Below are 16,647 nucleotides of genomic sequence, written 5' to 3'. Positions count from 1 at the left end.
TACTTAGTTGTAAAAATAGAAGTTAGTTATACTTGTACAGTAGCTTTTGAGAATCAGTTAGAACATTTCATTTCTAATACAGAGAATGGAGCTTCTCCTTCTTCTTCATCGACTTCCTTCCTCTTCTGCTATGGTTGACTAGTTTAACATGGTATTAGAGCTTCAAGGCTAAATCAACTAACTTAGCAATTTCAGGAGAGGAATATCACTGGTTAACTGCTTCCTACACTCTGTTCCTTTACCATTTTTTTAGCAAATTCCCGAAAATTACGGCTTATTCGATTAGCCTCAATTTCTGCTAAAATTGAGTGATTTGTGACCTAAATCATCTCAATTAGTAAGGCGCGATAATATCTATACTGTCTACAATGGAAATTTATGACGGGATCTCGACTTTAACTCCTCCTATGGCGACTGCAACTCAGGCTCGAAAATTCTCCAAATCTGGTACATCACAATCACCCTCTGTAGATTCATCCTTCAGATACACAAGGTTCTGTTCTTATCTCAGTTCAACTTCAAGGTTCTGAAAATTACTCAATTTGGAGTCAGTCATTGAAGATTGTGTTGCATGGTAAAAATAAACTAGGTTTTGTTTTTGGAACTTGTAGAAGAGAAATGTATGATCCTAGCTTGCATGAACTCTGGGACAGATGTAATGCCATTGTTCTAGCTTGGATAATGAACACAATATCTCCTAGTCTAATTAGTACTGTGATTTATGCATCTGATGCTCATAAGGTGTGGGAATACCTTAATGAGAGGTTTGATAAAGTAAATGCCTCTAGAGCCTGTTATCTACACAAGGAAATTGCTGCACCAACTCAGGGCATAGCATCTGTGTTTGTGTACTTTTCGAAGCTTAGGGAACTATGGGATGAGTATGAGACAGTAGCTCCTCCTCCTTCATGTGGATGTCCATAGTTTGTCAAACATGTAGAACATTATCAGTTGCAAAAGCTATATATGTTTTTAACAGGTCTGAAGGATTCCTATGAGAATGCAAAGGATCAAATTCTTATGACAAGGCCTTTACCAAACAGAAACCAAGCATATGCTATGATAGTGAATGTAGAAAGTCAAAGGAGAAATGGTAGTTGTGGAATTAATGCTAGCATTGGTGTTGATGGTAATGATGTTATTGCACTACTAAGCAACAGAGGAAACAACAATGGTAACAACTCTGGTGGTGATAACATTAATTACAAAGCTAGGACCAATTACAGCTATGGATGGTCTGCACTTCAGTGTGACTACTACAAGCTTAAAGGTCACACAAGGTACAACTGCTACAAGCTGCATGGATATCCAGCTGATTTCAAATATAGGAAGAAGGGAGGCACTCCAAATAATTATGCTAACAATGTGTGTGGTGTAGGAAATTAGGGATTTGAAGCTCAAGGATCATCTCAGCAAACAATACCTATCACTAATACAACACCACCAGCTCCAGTTCAGTTCTTCACTTCAGAACAATACAATCAAATTCTGCAAATGCTGAACAAAGGAAAAAAGAGAGAACCTGTGGCTAATGCAACTCAAATGGGAACAACAGGTATTCCTACTGCCCTAATATCTAATCTAGGAGACCATAACTGGATAGTAGACACAGGGGCTACAAATCATTTGGTACATCAGTTAGGTTTGCTTAACAAATTCAAAGAACTGTCACAAGTAAGTAAGAATAAGGTACACCTACCTATTGGAGAGCAAGTTACTATCGCTAAGACATGAGAATCTCATATATTTCAGGACAAAAAAATTAGAGAAGTATTATATATACCTGAATTCAAATACAACCTATAATCAGTATCAAAGATAACCAAGGAGTTACAATGTTGTGCAACATTCTTTCCTGGTTTCTGTGTATTTCAGGAACTCTCAAGTGGGAAGGTGATAGGGATTGGTAGAGAAGAGGATGGCCTGTACATTCTGAGGAACAGAGAAAAGTCAAATTCACAGCAAGTCTTTGAGAATAAGGATGTCATCAATCAGTCATCTGTAAATACCATTTCCAGTTCAATAAGTGAAGATAGTTCCAAAAATGAACTAAGACTATCGATTTGTCTCTATGGCATAGAAGACTAAGACATGCTCCTTTAGAGTGTTGAGAAATATTGAAAGCTTGTGTAACTCTCAGCTGAATAATCACATATGCTCTGTATGTTTGCTAAACAGGCAAGACTACCCTTTCTTCTAAGTACTACTTGTTCAGCTAAGCCTTTTGATCTTATGCATGCTGATGTATGGGGTCCTTATAAGGTTCACACTCATGATGGTAAGAGATACCTTTTGACACTAGTATATGATTTCTCTAGATATACATGTCTCTTCCTGATGCCTACTAAAGCAGAATCTATTGTAGTGCTAAGGAACTTCCTAATATATGCCAGAACTCAATTTGGCTATGGAGTGAAATGTCTTAGAACAGATAATGGTTCAGAATTCTTCAATGATCAAGTGAAAAATTTGCTTAAGGAGTGTGGGACAGTAGACCAAAGTTCTTGTGTGTATACACCACAACAAAATGGTGTTGTAAAAAGGATACATAGATATATCCTAGACATAGCAAGAGCTTTAAGGTTTCATGCATTTGTACCCTTAAGGTTTTGAGGAGAGTGTGTATCCACAGCTATATACTTACTCAATAGATTGCCTACTATGTTATTGAAACGGCAGTCACCTTTCCAGAAATTGTTCCACAGAGCTCCTTCACTACAGCATCTCAGAGTATTTGGTAGTATGTGCTATTCTACCACTGTCAAGAGGGGTGATAAGTTTAGTCCAAAAGCAATTCCAGCAGTTCATCTTGGATATTCCACAACTCAGAAAGGATATTATCTCTATGACCTAACCTCCAAGGAGTTCATTATAAGCAAAGACACTGTCTTTCAAGAAGAAAGCTTTCCCCTTCAAGCACATGAACACTGGCCTTTCTCCTATGTTCCCTCTGGTGCAACTAGCTGAACCTAATCCTCTCGATCCTCCTGGTGTGTCTACTCCATTGCATTCACCTCCAACCTCCACTTCTGATGATGCTTCCCAGCTTTTCCATCATCTTCTGTCAGGGATCCCTCTCCCAGCCAGTACAACTTAGAAAATCCTCAAGGGAATCAAGACTACTTGTATGGATGGGAGATTATATTGTCCAACAGAAGTCCTCATGTCCATATCCACTGCCCAACTATGTGATGTATGACCACCTCACTCCTGCCTACAGGTCTTCGTTAGCTTCTTATTCAGCAATTGTAGAACCCAAGACCTATGCTGAAGCCAGTATTTAATCCATTATGGGTGGATGCTATGAAGTTTGAGATTTCAGCTCTTGAGAGCAATAATATTTGGCAATTGTAGACCTTCCTCCAGACAAAGTTCCCATAGGCTACAAGTGGGTGTTCAAGGTCAATTACAAGTCCACATGAGAAGTGGAGAGATATAAAGCAAGGCTGGTTGCCAAAGGCTACAGCCAACAAGAAGGTTTGGACTACACTGAAACATTATCCCCTATAGCTAAGATGGTCACAGTAAGGTCTATAGGGGCTCTTGCTGCTGCTTCACGTTGGTTTGTGTTTCAAATGGATGTTCATAATAAATTTCTGCAGGGTGATCTGAGTAAGATGTTTATATGCAAATTCCTAATGGCTTTTCAAGCCAGGGGGAGTATCAGAAGGTGTGCATGTTAAATAAGTCCTTGTATGGACTTAAAATCGAGCTCCTAGACAGTGGAACTTAAAGTTGAAAGAAGCATTGACAGACCTAGGATTTGTACAGTCACACTATGATTATTCTTTGTTCACACAAGGAAAGGAGCAGATTTCGTGATTGTGCTTGTCTATGTTGATGACTTGCTAGTAACTGGCAGTAATCTAAACTTGATTGTGAAGCCAGGAAAGAACCTGCAGAGCAGGTTTAAGATGAAAGACTTAAGGGAATTGAAGTACTTCCTTGCCATAGAGTTTTCAAGTACAGAGAAAGGCATCCATATGTGTTAGAGGAAGTATGAACTTGAGCTTCTATCTGAGACTGATCTATCGGGAGGAAAACCAGCACTCACTCCACTGGAATTTAATCACAAGCTTACCTCCATAGAATTTGATAAGGTGATAAACAAGTAGAACTTGTCTGATGACAGGTTACTTGAAGATAGAAGTGGTTGTCAAAGAATAGTGAGAAGACTATTGTACTTGACCATGACTAGACCTGGCATAGCCTTTGTCGTACAGGTTCTGAGTCAGTTGATACATGCTCCCAAACAATCACATATAGATGCTGCAATGAGAATTATCAGGTACATTAAAGGTAATCCTGGTCTTGGGCTATTTCTACCATCAATTGGCAATCAAAAGCTGGTTGCCTTTTGTGATTTATATTGGGGTGCTTGTGTAGAGACAAGAAAGTCAATCACAAGTTATGCTATGAAGTTTGGTGATGCCTTAATCTCCTGAAAATCAAAGAAGCAAGGAACAGTTTCAAGAAGCTTAGTTGAAACAGAGTTCAGAAGCATGGCCACTACTGTTGCAGAGACAAAGTGGTTGGTTGGATTATTTGAAGAGTTGGGAGTATCAGTTGAGTTTGCAGTTCAACTTCACTGTGATAGCAAAGCTGCAATTCAAATTGCAGCTCATCCTATTTTTCACGAATGAACCAAACACAGACTGTCAATTTGTAAAGGAAAAGATTCAAGAAGGAATAGTCCAAACTCAGCATATTGTTACAAGAGAGCAACTGGCAGATATCTTCGCCAAGAGTCTATGCAGTCCACAACATGATTACTTACTTTGCAAGCTGGGATTGAAGAGTCTGTTTTCATCCTCCAGCTTGAGGGGGAGTGTAAAAGGAATAGATGTGGGGTCTAGTAGTTAATTTAATATATTGTAATTAGGTGAAGTTAGTTGATAAAACGGTACGTTAATTAGTTAGTTGTACAAATAGAAGTTAGTTACTCTTGTGCAGTAGCTTTTGAGAATCAGTTAGAACATTTCATTTCTAATACATAGAATGGAGCTTCTCCTCCTTCTTCATCGACTTCTTTCCTCTTCTGCCATGGCTGACTAGTTCAACAGAAACCTATTTACTACCTTTATTTAAGTTCCTTATTAATTACTTTGTATATCTATATTTACTAGTGTCATGACCCAAATCCTAAGCCGTCGTGATGGCGCCTAACGTGGTACTAGGCAAGCCAACATTTACGAATATACTCCAACACTTTTAACAGAAAATGGATTTAAAGCAGTTTAAATAGTTAAACTTCTCATAAGCAGGATAGAAAATCCAAAACAAAACACGAAAAACTCCCAATATCGGGGTGTCACTAAGTACATGAGCATCTTAATACCACAAGTCTGGGAAAATACTATCTATCAAAATCCAAAACTAAATACAATAAGTGGAAGGACAAGGAAGGAGAAACAAGGTCTGCAAAGCGCCGAGTAGCAACCATGGAATATCCTAGAAGATCAACTGTGCGATGAAATCAACGCCCACGGTGTCCGGAAATACCTGGATCTGCACGTGAAGTGCAAGGTATAGCGTGAGTACAACCAACTCAGTAAGTAACAAGACTAAATAAAGAACATAAGTGACGAGCTTTGTACTTATAGTTCAATTTTGGTAATTTCAACATAGGAAAGTAGGCATGCTTTCAAGTTCGACAATTTTAGGTCAAATCTGTTACCTCGTGTCAAGTTCAAGTAAAATAGAATATAATATATTTCAGAAACTTCAAGAAAATGATATATAGCAATTAAGTGCAACAATAATAAAATCAAAAGCATCCTCTCAGTGCAACAACCACTCAGTCTTTCTCAATAGCTCAACACTCGGCACTCGCACTCAGTAGGTATTTGCGCTCACTGGGGGTGGGTACAAACTCCAAAGGGGCTCCTTCAGCCCAAACACAATAATCCACATGGACAACTTACGTGCTATAATATTAATATCTGGATCCGCATGGACAACTCACGTGCTATAGTATTAATATCCTCAAAATCAGGCCCTCGACCCCACTCAGTCATCAACCTCAACAGTCTCTCGGGCTCTCAGTAATAATGAAAATCAGCCCGAAATAGATATGATATAATGTATCAACAAGGAACAATAGAGACTGAGATATGATATGCAAGTAAAACTATGACTGAGTAAAAGTAGCAATTAGCAGATAATTCAATAGGTAACATGGCCTCTGTGGGTCTCTACAGTACCGACACATAGCCTAAACATGATTTCTAACATGATTTGCAGTCAAATTTCTATAACACAAGGAGAGCATATAGCTAACAACATGTTATTCAACTTCAAAGTTCCATGGAATAGGCCAAGTCACAATTCCTACGGTGCACGCCCACACGCCCGTCACCTAGCATGTGCGTCACCTCCAAACCAATCACAAGACACATAATACGGGGTTTCATACCCTCAGAACCATATTTAGAGATGTTATGTACCTCAATTCGAGCAAATCTCTACTCCGACCCACAATTGCCTCGCAAATCGGCCTCCAAATATCCTGAATCTAGCCAAAAACAGTAATATACAATCAACACGGGATGAAGGAATCAATTCCACAAGAAAATACGAAGCTATAAATCGAAAGTCAAAAATCGACTCAAAGCCGATCCTTGGGCCTACGTCTCGAAATCCATCAAAAGTCGCAAAACCCGAAAGCCCATTAAACCACGAGCCCAACATACTAAATTTATCAAAATCCTACCCCAAATCGTCACCCAAAATCCCAAATCAAACTCTCCAAATCCCTAGCCTCAAACCCCCAATTTAAACCTTAAATACACACTGACTAGGTGGAAAAATAAATGGGGAAAGAGATTATTGATCAAAAACGAACACAAGGGACTTACCTCAAGAATCCCCTCGAAAATTCTCTAAAAAATCGCCAAACCCGAGCTCAAAATATTTGAAATGAAGCCAAAATCGCGAACCCTTGTGTTTAACCTTCTATCCAGCACTTCGGCTTCTGCGGACACTTAACCGCATCTGTGGTGTCGTAGAAGCGACCAAAATCCCGCTTGTGCAGTGCACCACTGGAGCTGGGCCTCCGCTTATGTGGTCCTCTCCCCCACATCTCGCAACCGCAGGTGCGGACCATCGCACATGCACAAACGTCCGCTTTTACGCCAATCGCTCCGCACCTACGACCACACAGGTGCAGAAGAATATTCGCTCCTGCGACCACAGTCCTTCCCAAGTCTGGCCACATTTGCACTCCTTAGCTCGCACCTACGATCAAAGCTCTGCATGTGCGATTACACCAGCAGAGTCCACCTTCAGCAATCACCCAGCTTCAAATTTTGATCCGTTGACCATATGGAATCACCCCGAGGCCCCCGGGACCTCAACCAAACATACCAACAATTCTTAAAACACGGTACAAACTTAGTCGAGCCCTTGAATCACCTCAAACAACATTAAAAACACGAATCACACATAGATTCAAACCTAATGAACTTTAAACTTCCAATATCTACAAACGATACCAAAACCTATCAAATCACATCCGATTGACCCCAAATTTTTCATACAAGTCACAAATGACATCACAGACCAACTCCAACTCCCAGAATCCCTATCTGACCCCCAATCAAAAAGTCCACTCCCGGTCAAACTTTCCAAATTTCCAACTTTTGCTATATCAAGCCTAATTCAAGTACGGATTTCCAAATCACAATCCGGACATGCATCCAAGTCCAAAATCACCCAACGAAGATAACGAAACCATCAAAACTCCAATTCCAGATCCGTTTACACATAAGTCAACATTCGGTCAACCTTTTTAACTAAAGCTTCCAATCTTGAGATAAAGTGTCTCAACTTATTCTGAAATCCCTACAGACCCGAGCCGACTAACCCGACAAGTCACATAACAGATATAAAGCAAAAAATGAGCAGTAAACGGGGGAACGAGGCTACAACTCTCAAAACGACCGGTCGGGTCGTTACATCCTCCCCCTCTTAAACAAACGTTCATCCTTGAATGGGTCTAGAAACACACTTGGAGCCTCAAATAGGTATGGATATCTGCTCTGCATCTCCCGCTCGGTCTCCCAAGTAGCCTCCTGAACTGGCTGACCTCTCCACTGCACCTTCACTGAAGCTATATCCTTTGACCTCAACTTCCTAACCTGCCGACCCAAAATGGCCACCGGCTCCACATCATAAGTCAAATCACCATCCAACTGAACCGTGCTGAAATCCAAAACATGAGACGGGTCGCCAACATACTTCCTGAGCATAGAAACATGAAATACTGGATGTACACTCGATAAGCTAGGTGGCAAGGCAAGCTTGTAAGCCACCTCTTCAATCCTCTGAAGTACCTCAAATGGCCTAATAAACTTAGAGCTCAACTTGCCCTTCTTTCCGAACCTCATAACACCCTTCATGGGTGAAACCTTCAGTAGAACCTTCTCCCCAATCATGTAAGCAACATCACGGACATTCCTGTTGGCATAGCTCTTCTGTCTAGACTGTGCCGTGAGAAGCCAATCCTTAATCAATTTAACCTTGTCCAAAGCATCTTGAACCAAATCAGTACCCAATAGCCTAGCCTTACCCGGCTCAAACTAACCCACCAGATATCTATACCGTCTCCTATACAAAGCCTCATACAGAGCCACTGAATGCTCGACTGGTAGCTGTTGTTGTAGACAAACTCCGCGAGTGGCAGAAACTGATCCCAAGAACCCCCGAAATCAATGACACTAGAGCGCAACATGTGCTCTAGTACCCGAATAGAGCGCTCGGACTGTCCGCACGTGTGATGGTCAAATGATATACTCAACTCAACCTGGGTGCCCAACTCTTGTTGTACTGCTCTCCAGAACTGTTATGTAAACTGCGTGCACCGATCTAAAATAATTGACACTGGCACACCGTGGAGGCGAACAATCTCTCGGATGTAAATCTCAGGAAACTGCTCCAAAGAATAAGTAGTCCCAACTAGAATGGAGTGCACGGACTTGGTCAGCTAATCCACAATCACCCAAATAGCATCGAACATCCTCGAAGTCCTTGGGAGACCAACTACAAAATCCATGGTGATCCGCTCCCACTTCCACTCTGGAATCTCTATCCTTTGAAGCAATCCACCTGGTCTCTGATACTCATACTTCCCCTGCTGATAGTTAAGGCACCAAGCTACAAACCCCACTATATCCTTCTTCATTCTCCTCCACCAATAGTGCTGCCCTAAGTCCTGGTACATCTCTACGACACCCGGATGAATGGAATACCGCGAACTGTGGGCCTCGTGAAGAATCAACTCACGTAACCCATCTACCTTGGGCACACATATCCGGCCCTGTATCCTCAACACCCTAGCATCCCCAATAGTAACATCTCTGGCATCACCGTGCTAAACCTTGTCCTTGAGGACAAGAAAATGAGGATCATCATACTGGCGCTCTCTGATGCGATCAAATAAGGAAGACCGAGAAACCACATAAGCTAGAACCCGACTAGGCTCCGAAATATCTAATATCACAAACTGGTTGGCCAAAGCGTGAACATCAACTACAAGAGGTCTCTTGCCAACAGGAATGAATGTAAGTCTACCTATACTCACCGCCTTCCTACTCAAGGCATCGGCCTTCACGTTGTCCTTCCTGGGGTGATACCGAATAGTGATATAATAGTCCTTCGGCAGCTCCAACCATCTCCAGTGCCTCAAATTTAGATCCTTCTGTTTAAACAAGTGCTGGAGGCTCCTATGATCCGTAAACACCTCACAATACACACCGTAGAGATAATGTCTCCAAATCTTCAATGCATGAACGATGGCAGCTAACTCCAAATCATGGACAGGTTAGTTCTTCTCATGGGGCTTTAACTAGTGCAAAGCATAAGCAATCACTCTACCCTCTTACATCAAGACACACCCAATACCGATTCGAGATGCATCACAATACACTATATAAGAACTAGAAGCGGATGGTAGAACTAGAACTTGAGTTGTGGTCAAGGCAGCCTTGAGCTTCTGAAAGCTCTCCTCACACTCAATCGACCACCTGAAAGTAGTACCCTTTTGGGTCATTTTGGCTAAGGGCGATGAAATAGACAAGAAACCCTCCACGAAGCGACGATAATAATCGGCCAAGCCAAGAAAGCTCCGAATCTCCGTAGCTGAGGGAGGTCTGGGCAAACTCTGAACCACCTCTATCTTCTTCGGATCCACCTGAATACCCTCAGTGGACACCACGTGCCCCAAGAACGCCACTAAACTAAGCCAAAACTGGCACTCGGAGACCTTGGCATAAATTTTCTCCTCCTTCAACAACTGCAGCACAATCCTCAAATGCTGGGCATGCTCCTCCTGGCTATGAGAGTACTCTAGGATATCATCAATGAAAACAATGACAAACGAGTCGAGATAAGGCTGAAATACACAGTTCATCAGGTGCATGAACGCTGCTGGGGTGTTGGTCAGCCTAAAAGACATCATAAGGAACTCATAATGACCGTAACGGGTCCTTAATGCTATTTTTGGAATATTCGAGTCCCGTTTTCAACTGGTGATACCCAGACCTCAGATCAATCTTGGAGAACACCCTCGCTCCCTGAAGCTGGTCAAACAGATCATCAATACGCGGCAAAGGATACTTGTTCTTAATTGTGACTTTGTTCAACTGCCTATAATTCATGTGCATCCTCATAGTACCATCCTTCTTCTTCACAAACAAGACTAGCGCACCCCAAGGCGACACACTAGGCCTAATAAACCCTTTATCAAGGAGTTCCTGAAGTTGCTCCTTCAATTCTTTCAACTCAGCTGGTGCCATATGGTATGGTGGAACATAAATGGGCTGAGTTCCCGACACCAAGTCAATACCAAAATCAATAGTCTAAAGAACCTCTCAACTTGATCATTGGCAAGCCCGATATCGTCAACCTCACGGTCTTAGCGTGACAATCCAGAATAGCATGACATGGAGACAACCAATCCATACACAAGATCACGTCAAAATCAACCATACTAAGAAATAAGAGATCAACTTTAGTCTCCAATCCCCGAATAGTCACTACACATGACCGATATACACGGTCCATAATAAATGTATGGCCAACTAGTGTAGATACATGAATAGATGAAACTAAACACTCATGGGGCATATCCAGATAATGATCAAAATATGATGATACATATGAATAAGTGGAACCAGGGTAAAAAAATACAGCATCATCCCTGTGGCACACTGAGACAATACATGTGATCACTACATCTGAAGCAACGGAGTTCGACCTGGCAAGAATATCATAGAACCGGGCTTGTCTGCCACCTGATCGGCCTCTCTCTCTAGGGCGACCTCTAGTTGCCTGGGCCCCACCCCAGGCTGGCTGAGTGGGTGGTGTAACTGCTGGTGCTGGTGCCATCGGCCGAGAACTCTACTGTGGAGCCCCACTCAACAACCTAGGGAGATCTCTCCTTATATAACCAAAGTCTCCGCACTCGAAACAACCCCTCTTCTGATGGAACTGCTGCTCCTGATAAACCGAGAAACTACCTATAGAAACTTGAGTGGACGAGGCATGGTGAGAACTCTGCGCTGGTAGTGCACTTAATGAAGACTGGCCTGAGCGGGCACTGTAAGAACCGTAGCTAGTTGATGCACCATGATGAGATGGACGAGCCGTCTGAGCAGTCCTATAATGACGATCCCTACTGTGGTAGGACTGTCCCTCAGAAGGTATACCACCGAGACTACCAGAACCTCGAGGCCTCTTGGCCTCCCTCTCACCCCGCTCCTGGTCGCGGACCATCTCTATATGCCGAGCAATATCGACCAACTCATCAAAATTTGCACCTGATAGCCTCTCCCTAGTCATAAGCAACCACAGCTGGTAGGTGAGGCCATCGATGAACCTCCTGATCCTCTCCCTATAAGTGGGAACCAACCAAACTGTGTGACGAGCCAACTCAAAAACATCAACTCGTACTGGGTCATAGACATGCCATCCTAAAGAAGCTGCTCAAACTGTATGCGATACTCCTCCCTGTGGGACTGCAGCACGAAGTTCTCCAAGAAGAGAACGGAGAACTCCTGCCATGTAAGTGGCGGTGCACCGACCGACCTCTATCATGTAAGTGGCGCTGCACCGACTGACCTACATCTCTCATAAGCCTCCCACCATCTGAAGAAAGCCCAAGAAAACTGAAAAGTAGTGAACGAGACCCCACTGATCTCCAGAATACCAGCTATACGAAGAATCCGCTGACACTTATCCAAGAAATTCTAGGCATCCTCTCACTCTGCCCCACTGAAAGATGGAGGCTGGAGCCTCCCAAACCTCTCTAGTCTCCTCTGCTCATCATTAGTCATAATAGGAACCACATGGGCCTAAGCAGCTGCAACCGGCTGGGCAGGTAGTGCCCCCGGTGTCTGAAGTCCCTGCATCACCTGCTCTGGTGTATGGGCGGTGGGAGACTTAGCACCTCCCCCAGCCTGAGAAATAGCTGCTGCGGCCGGAACCGAGACCGCCTGAGAAAGGCTGGTGCACACTCAAAATCTGAGCCAAAGCCTCCTGAAGGCCTGGAATCACAATGGGCACAGCTGGTGCCTGAGCTGGCCCCACTGGCTCAACTGCATCTTGTACCTGCTCCTGAGCTGGAGCGACTAGTGGGTCTGTAGGTGCTGCTCTAGCTGATGTACGAGCTGCACCTCTGCCCTTATCGTGGCCCCTACCACGACCTCGGCCTATCGCGGCCCTAACTGGTGGTACTGGTGGATGTCCATCCTGTCAGGTAGAACGTGTCCTCACCATCTGTGAGAGAATAGAATAATAGTAGTTTAGTTACCGGAATCAACAGATTCGCACGACACAAATAGAAGAATGTGAAGTTTTCCTATGGTTTCGGCAACCTCTCAAAGATAAGTACAAACGTCTCCGTACCAATCCGCAAGACTCTACTAAACCTGCTCATGACTCGTGAGACCTATGTAACCTAGGCTCTGATACTAACTTGTCACGACCCAAATCCTAACCTGTCGTGATGGCGCCTAATGTGGTACTAGGCAAGCCGACGTTTACGAATTTACTACAACACTTTTAACAGAAAATGAATTTAAAGCATTTTAAATAGTAAAACTTCTCATAAGCAGGATAGAAAATCCAAAACACAACGCGAAAACTCCCAACATCGGGATGTCACTAAGTACATGAGCATCTAAATACCACAAGTCTGGAAAAATACTGTCTATCAAAATCCGAAACTAAATACAATAAGTGGAAGGATAAGGAGGGAGAAACATGATCAGCGAAGCATCGGGCAGCTAGCCTGGAATCTCTCAGAAGATCAACTGTGCGATGAAATCAACACCCACAGTGTCCGAAAACACATGGATCTGCACACGAAGTGCATGGTGTAGCGTGAGTACAACCAACTCAGTAAGTAACAAGACTAAACAAAGAACTGAAAGTAGTGACGAGCTTTGCATTTATAGTTCAATTTAAGTAATTTCAACATAGGAAAGTAGGCATGCTTTTAAGTTTGACAATTTCCGGTCATATCAGTTACCTCGTGTCAAGTTGAAGTAAAACAGAATATAATATCTTTGAGAAACTTCAAGACATTGATATATAGCAACTAAGTGCAACAATAATGAAATCAAAAGCATCCTCTCGATGCAACAATCACTCAGTCTTTCTCAATAGCTCAACACTTGGCACTCGGCACTCAATAGGTACCTGCGCTCACTAGGGTTGTGTACAGAGTCCGGAGGGGCTCCTTCTGCCCAAGCGTTATAATCCGCACGAACAACTCACGTGCTATGGTATCAATATCTGGATCCGCGTGGACAACTCATGTGCTATAGTATCAATATCCTCACAATCAGGCCCTCAGCTCCACTCTTTAATCAACCTCACCAATCTCTCGGGCTCCCAGTAATCATGAAAATCAGCCCGAAACAGATATGATATAAATGTATCAACAAGGAACAATAGAGACTGAGATATGATATGCAAGTAAAACTGTGATTGAGTAAAAGTAGTAATTTGCAGATACTTCAACAGGTAACACGGCCTCTGTGGGTCTCTACAGTACCAACACATAGCCTTAACATGATTTCCAACATGATTTGCACTCAAATTTCTATAACACAAGGAGAGCACATAGCTAACAACAGTTTATTCAACTTCACAGTTCCATGTAATGGACCAAGTCATAATTCCTAAGGTGCACGCCCACACGCCAGTCACCTAGAATGTTTGTCACCTCCAAACCAATCACAAGACACATAATACAGGGTTTCATACCCTCAGAACCAGATTTAGAACTGTTACTTACCTCAATTCGAGCAAATCTCTACTCCGACAAACCTTTTCTTCGTAAATCGGCCTCCAAATATCCCGAATCTAGCCACAAATAGTACGATACAATCAACATGGGCTAAAGAAATCAATTCCACAAGAAAATACGAAGTTATAAATCAAAAGTCAAAAATCGACTTAAAGTCGGCCCCCGGGCCCACGTCTCAGAATCTGACAAAAGTCAAAAAACCCGAAAGCCCATTCAACCACGAGTCCAACCATACTAAATTTACCAAAATTCGACACCAAATCATCACCCATAACCCTAAAACAAACTCTCCAAATCCCTAGCCTCAAACCCCCAATTTACACCTTAAATACACACCAACTAGGTGGTAAAATCAATGGGGAAACAAGATTATTGATCAAAAACGAGTACAAGGGACTTACCTCAATAGTCCCCTCGAAAATCCTCTCAAAAATTGCCAAACCCGAGATCAAAATGTTTGGAATGAAGCCAAAATCGCGAACCCTTGTATTTAACCTTCTGTCCAGCACTTCCGCTTTTGTGGACACTTAACCGCATCTGATGTGTCGCAGAAGCGACAAAAATCCTGCTTGCAGTAAACCGCTAGAGCTGGGCATCCGCTTCTGCGGTCCTCTCCGCCGCATCTGCGCAACCATAGGTGCGGAACTGCCTATCGCACCTGCGCAAACGACCGCTTCTGCGCCCATCACTCTGCTCCTGTGACCACGCATGTGAGGAAGAATATTCGCACCTACGACCACATTCCTTCCCAACCCTGGCCGTATCTGCGCTCCTCAGCTCGCATCTGCGATCAAAGCTCCGCAAATGCGATTACACCAGCAGAGTCCACCTTCAGCAATCACCAAACTTCAACTTTTGATTCGTTAAACATCTGGAATTACCCCGAGGCCCCCGGGACCTCAACCAAAAATACTAACATGCCTTAAAACACGGTACGAACTTTGTCGAGCCCTCAAATCACCTCAAACAACATCAAAAATACGAATCACACATAGATTCAAGCCTAATGAACTTTGAACTCCCAATATATACAAATGACGCCAAAACCTATCTAATCACATCTGATTGACCCCAAATTGTACACAAGTAACGAATGACACCACAGACCTACTCCAACTCCCGGAATCCCAATCCGATCCTGATATCAAAAAGTCCACTCCCGGTCAAACTTTCTAAATTTCCAGCTTTCACCATTTAAGGCCTAGTTCAACGTTGGGCCTCCAAATCACAATTCGGACACGCTCCTAAGTCCAAAACCACCAAACGGAGCTAACGGAACCATCAAAACTCCATTATGAAGTCGTTTACACATACGTCAACATCCGGTCAACCTTTTAACTTAAGCTTCCAATCTTAAGACTAAATGTCTCAATTTATTTCGACATCCCTCCGGACCCGAAACGACTAACCCGACAAGTCACATAACAGCTATAAAGCATAAAATGAGCAGTAAATGGGAGAACAGGGCTACAACTCTCGAAATGACCGGCTGGGTCGTTACAACTAGTTATATACAAAACCATAAAAAAAAAGAATTTCAATATTCTTTAAATCTAGCCTATCAGTTACATGACACCCAACCCTCATTTACAATAATCCTCTCTACATTTATGATTCTTTATTATTCATTGCAAAAATATCTTCTCTCTTTCTTAACAATTACCCAAAATTATTCTTTCCCACAATAAGAAATCTCGCTTACCCACTGTTATCCAAAAACTTGTTTACCCAAAATCTCGCTTGCCCACTGTTATCCCCACTAAATTGCAGATTCTTTTCCTCTTTCAAAGCTTTTGAAATTCAATTCTCTCTTTCTTACTAATCACCCAGAATCTCTATTTCTTATTGATACAATGCAGACGAAACTCAGAATATTGCTCTAGAATCAAGTTGTAGGTAAATTTTGAATCTTTTTTTCTTTCTTTCTAAAATCTTTATATTTGACTTGTATAATATGATACATCAGTACCCAAAATAATACTCAATACAATACTAATGGAATTATTATACAATTATTTAAATTTTAAGTGTAAAATTATGATTGAAACTTGAAGAAGATGAAGATCATAATTATATCGCAGCTTTTCATAAATGTATCGCGATTGTATTATAATTGTATATGTATCATAATTGTTGCAAGAATTGTATTACAAATATATGATAATTGTATATTCATTGTATATTGTTACGAGTAATTCTTTTACCCTATTTGCCTTGTGACTGTTGCTTGGGTGAGGAGAGTGTAAAGCACGAAGGGTGATGTCGTGTAATGTTATGGTGAGAGAGCGTTAAAGCACGGAAGGGTGATGCCGTGTATTATTTTGGTGAGGAGAGTG

At 42.3% G+C, this 16,647-nt stretch overlaps 2 protein-coding genes across 2 annotated transcripts; both read left to right on the top strand.

Annotated features, from left to right (window-relative positions):
* Positions 1 to 368: 368 nt before the first annotated feature.
* On the top strand, positions 369 to 1,386 carry LOC109238481. The gene is made up of 3 exons (XM_019404951.1): positions 369 to 493; positions 612 to 910; positions 980 to 1,386. Exons 1-3 carry the CDS (start codon positions 369 to 371, stop codon positions 1,384 to 1,386), a joined length of 831 nt encoding a protein of 276 aa, XP_019260496.1.
* A 2,129-nt stretch (positions 1,387 to 3,515) lies between these two features.
* LOC109238480 lies at positions 3,516 to 4,643 on the top strand. Its single transcript, XM_019404950.1, has 4 exons — positions 3,516 to 3,670; positions 3,803 to 3,907; positions 4,133 to 4,349; positions 4,455 to 4,643. The coding sequence occupies exons 1-4, from the start codon at positions 3,516 to 3,518 to the stop codon at positions 4,641 to 4,643; spliced, it is 666 nt and encodes a 221-aa protein (XP_019260495.1).
* The last annotated feature ends 12,004 nt before the right edge of the window (positions 4,644 to 16,647 follow it).

The sequence above is a fragment of the Nicotiana attenuata genome, unplaced genomic scaffold (assembly GCF_001879085.1).
Source record: "Nicotiana attenuata strain UT unplaced genomic scaffold, NIATTr2, whole genome shotgun sequence".
In the NCBI taxonomy this organism is placed as follows: domain Eukaryota; kingdom Viridiplantae; phylum Streptophyta; class Magnoliopsida; order Solanales; family Solanaceae; genus Nicotiana; species Nicotiana attenuata.
This window is presented reverse-complemented; position numbering and strand designations above follow the sequence as displayed.

Coding starts and splice junctions, on each gene's coding strand:
- LOC109238481 (XM_019404951.1), top strand. CDS start 369: ATGGAAATTTATGACGGGATCTCGACTTTAACTCCTCCTATGGCGACT. Junction 494..611: donor TCATCCTTCAGATACACAAG/GTTCTGTTCTTA, acceptor TGGAACTTGTAG/AAGAGAAATGTATGATCCTA. Junction 911..979: donor AGTAGCTCCTCCTCCTTCAT/GTGGATGTCCAT, acceptor TGTTTTTAACAG/GTCTGAAGGATTCCTATGAG.
- LOC109238480 (XM_019404950.1), top strand. CDS start 3,516: ATGGTCACAGTAAGGTCTATAGGGGCTCTTGCTGCTGCTTCACGTTGG. Junction 3,671..3,802: donor GCCAGGGGGAGTATCAGAAG/GTGTGCATGTTA, acceptor TGTTCACACAAG/GAAAGGAGCAGATTTCGTGA. Junction 4,350..4,454: donor CAATTGGCAATCAAAAGCTG/GTTGCCTTTTGT, acceptor TGAAAATCAAAG/AAGCAAGGAACAGTTTCAAG.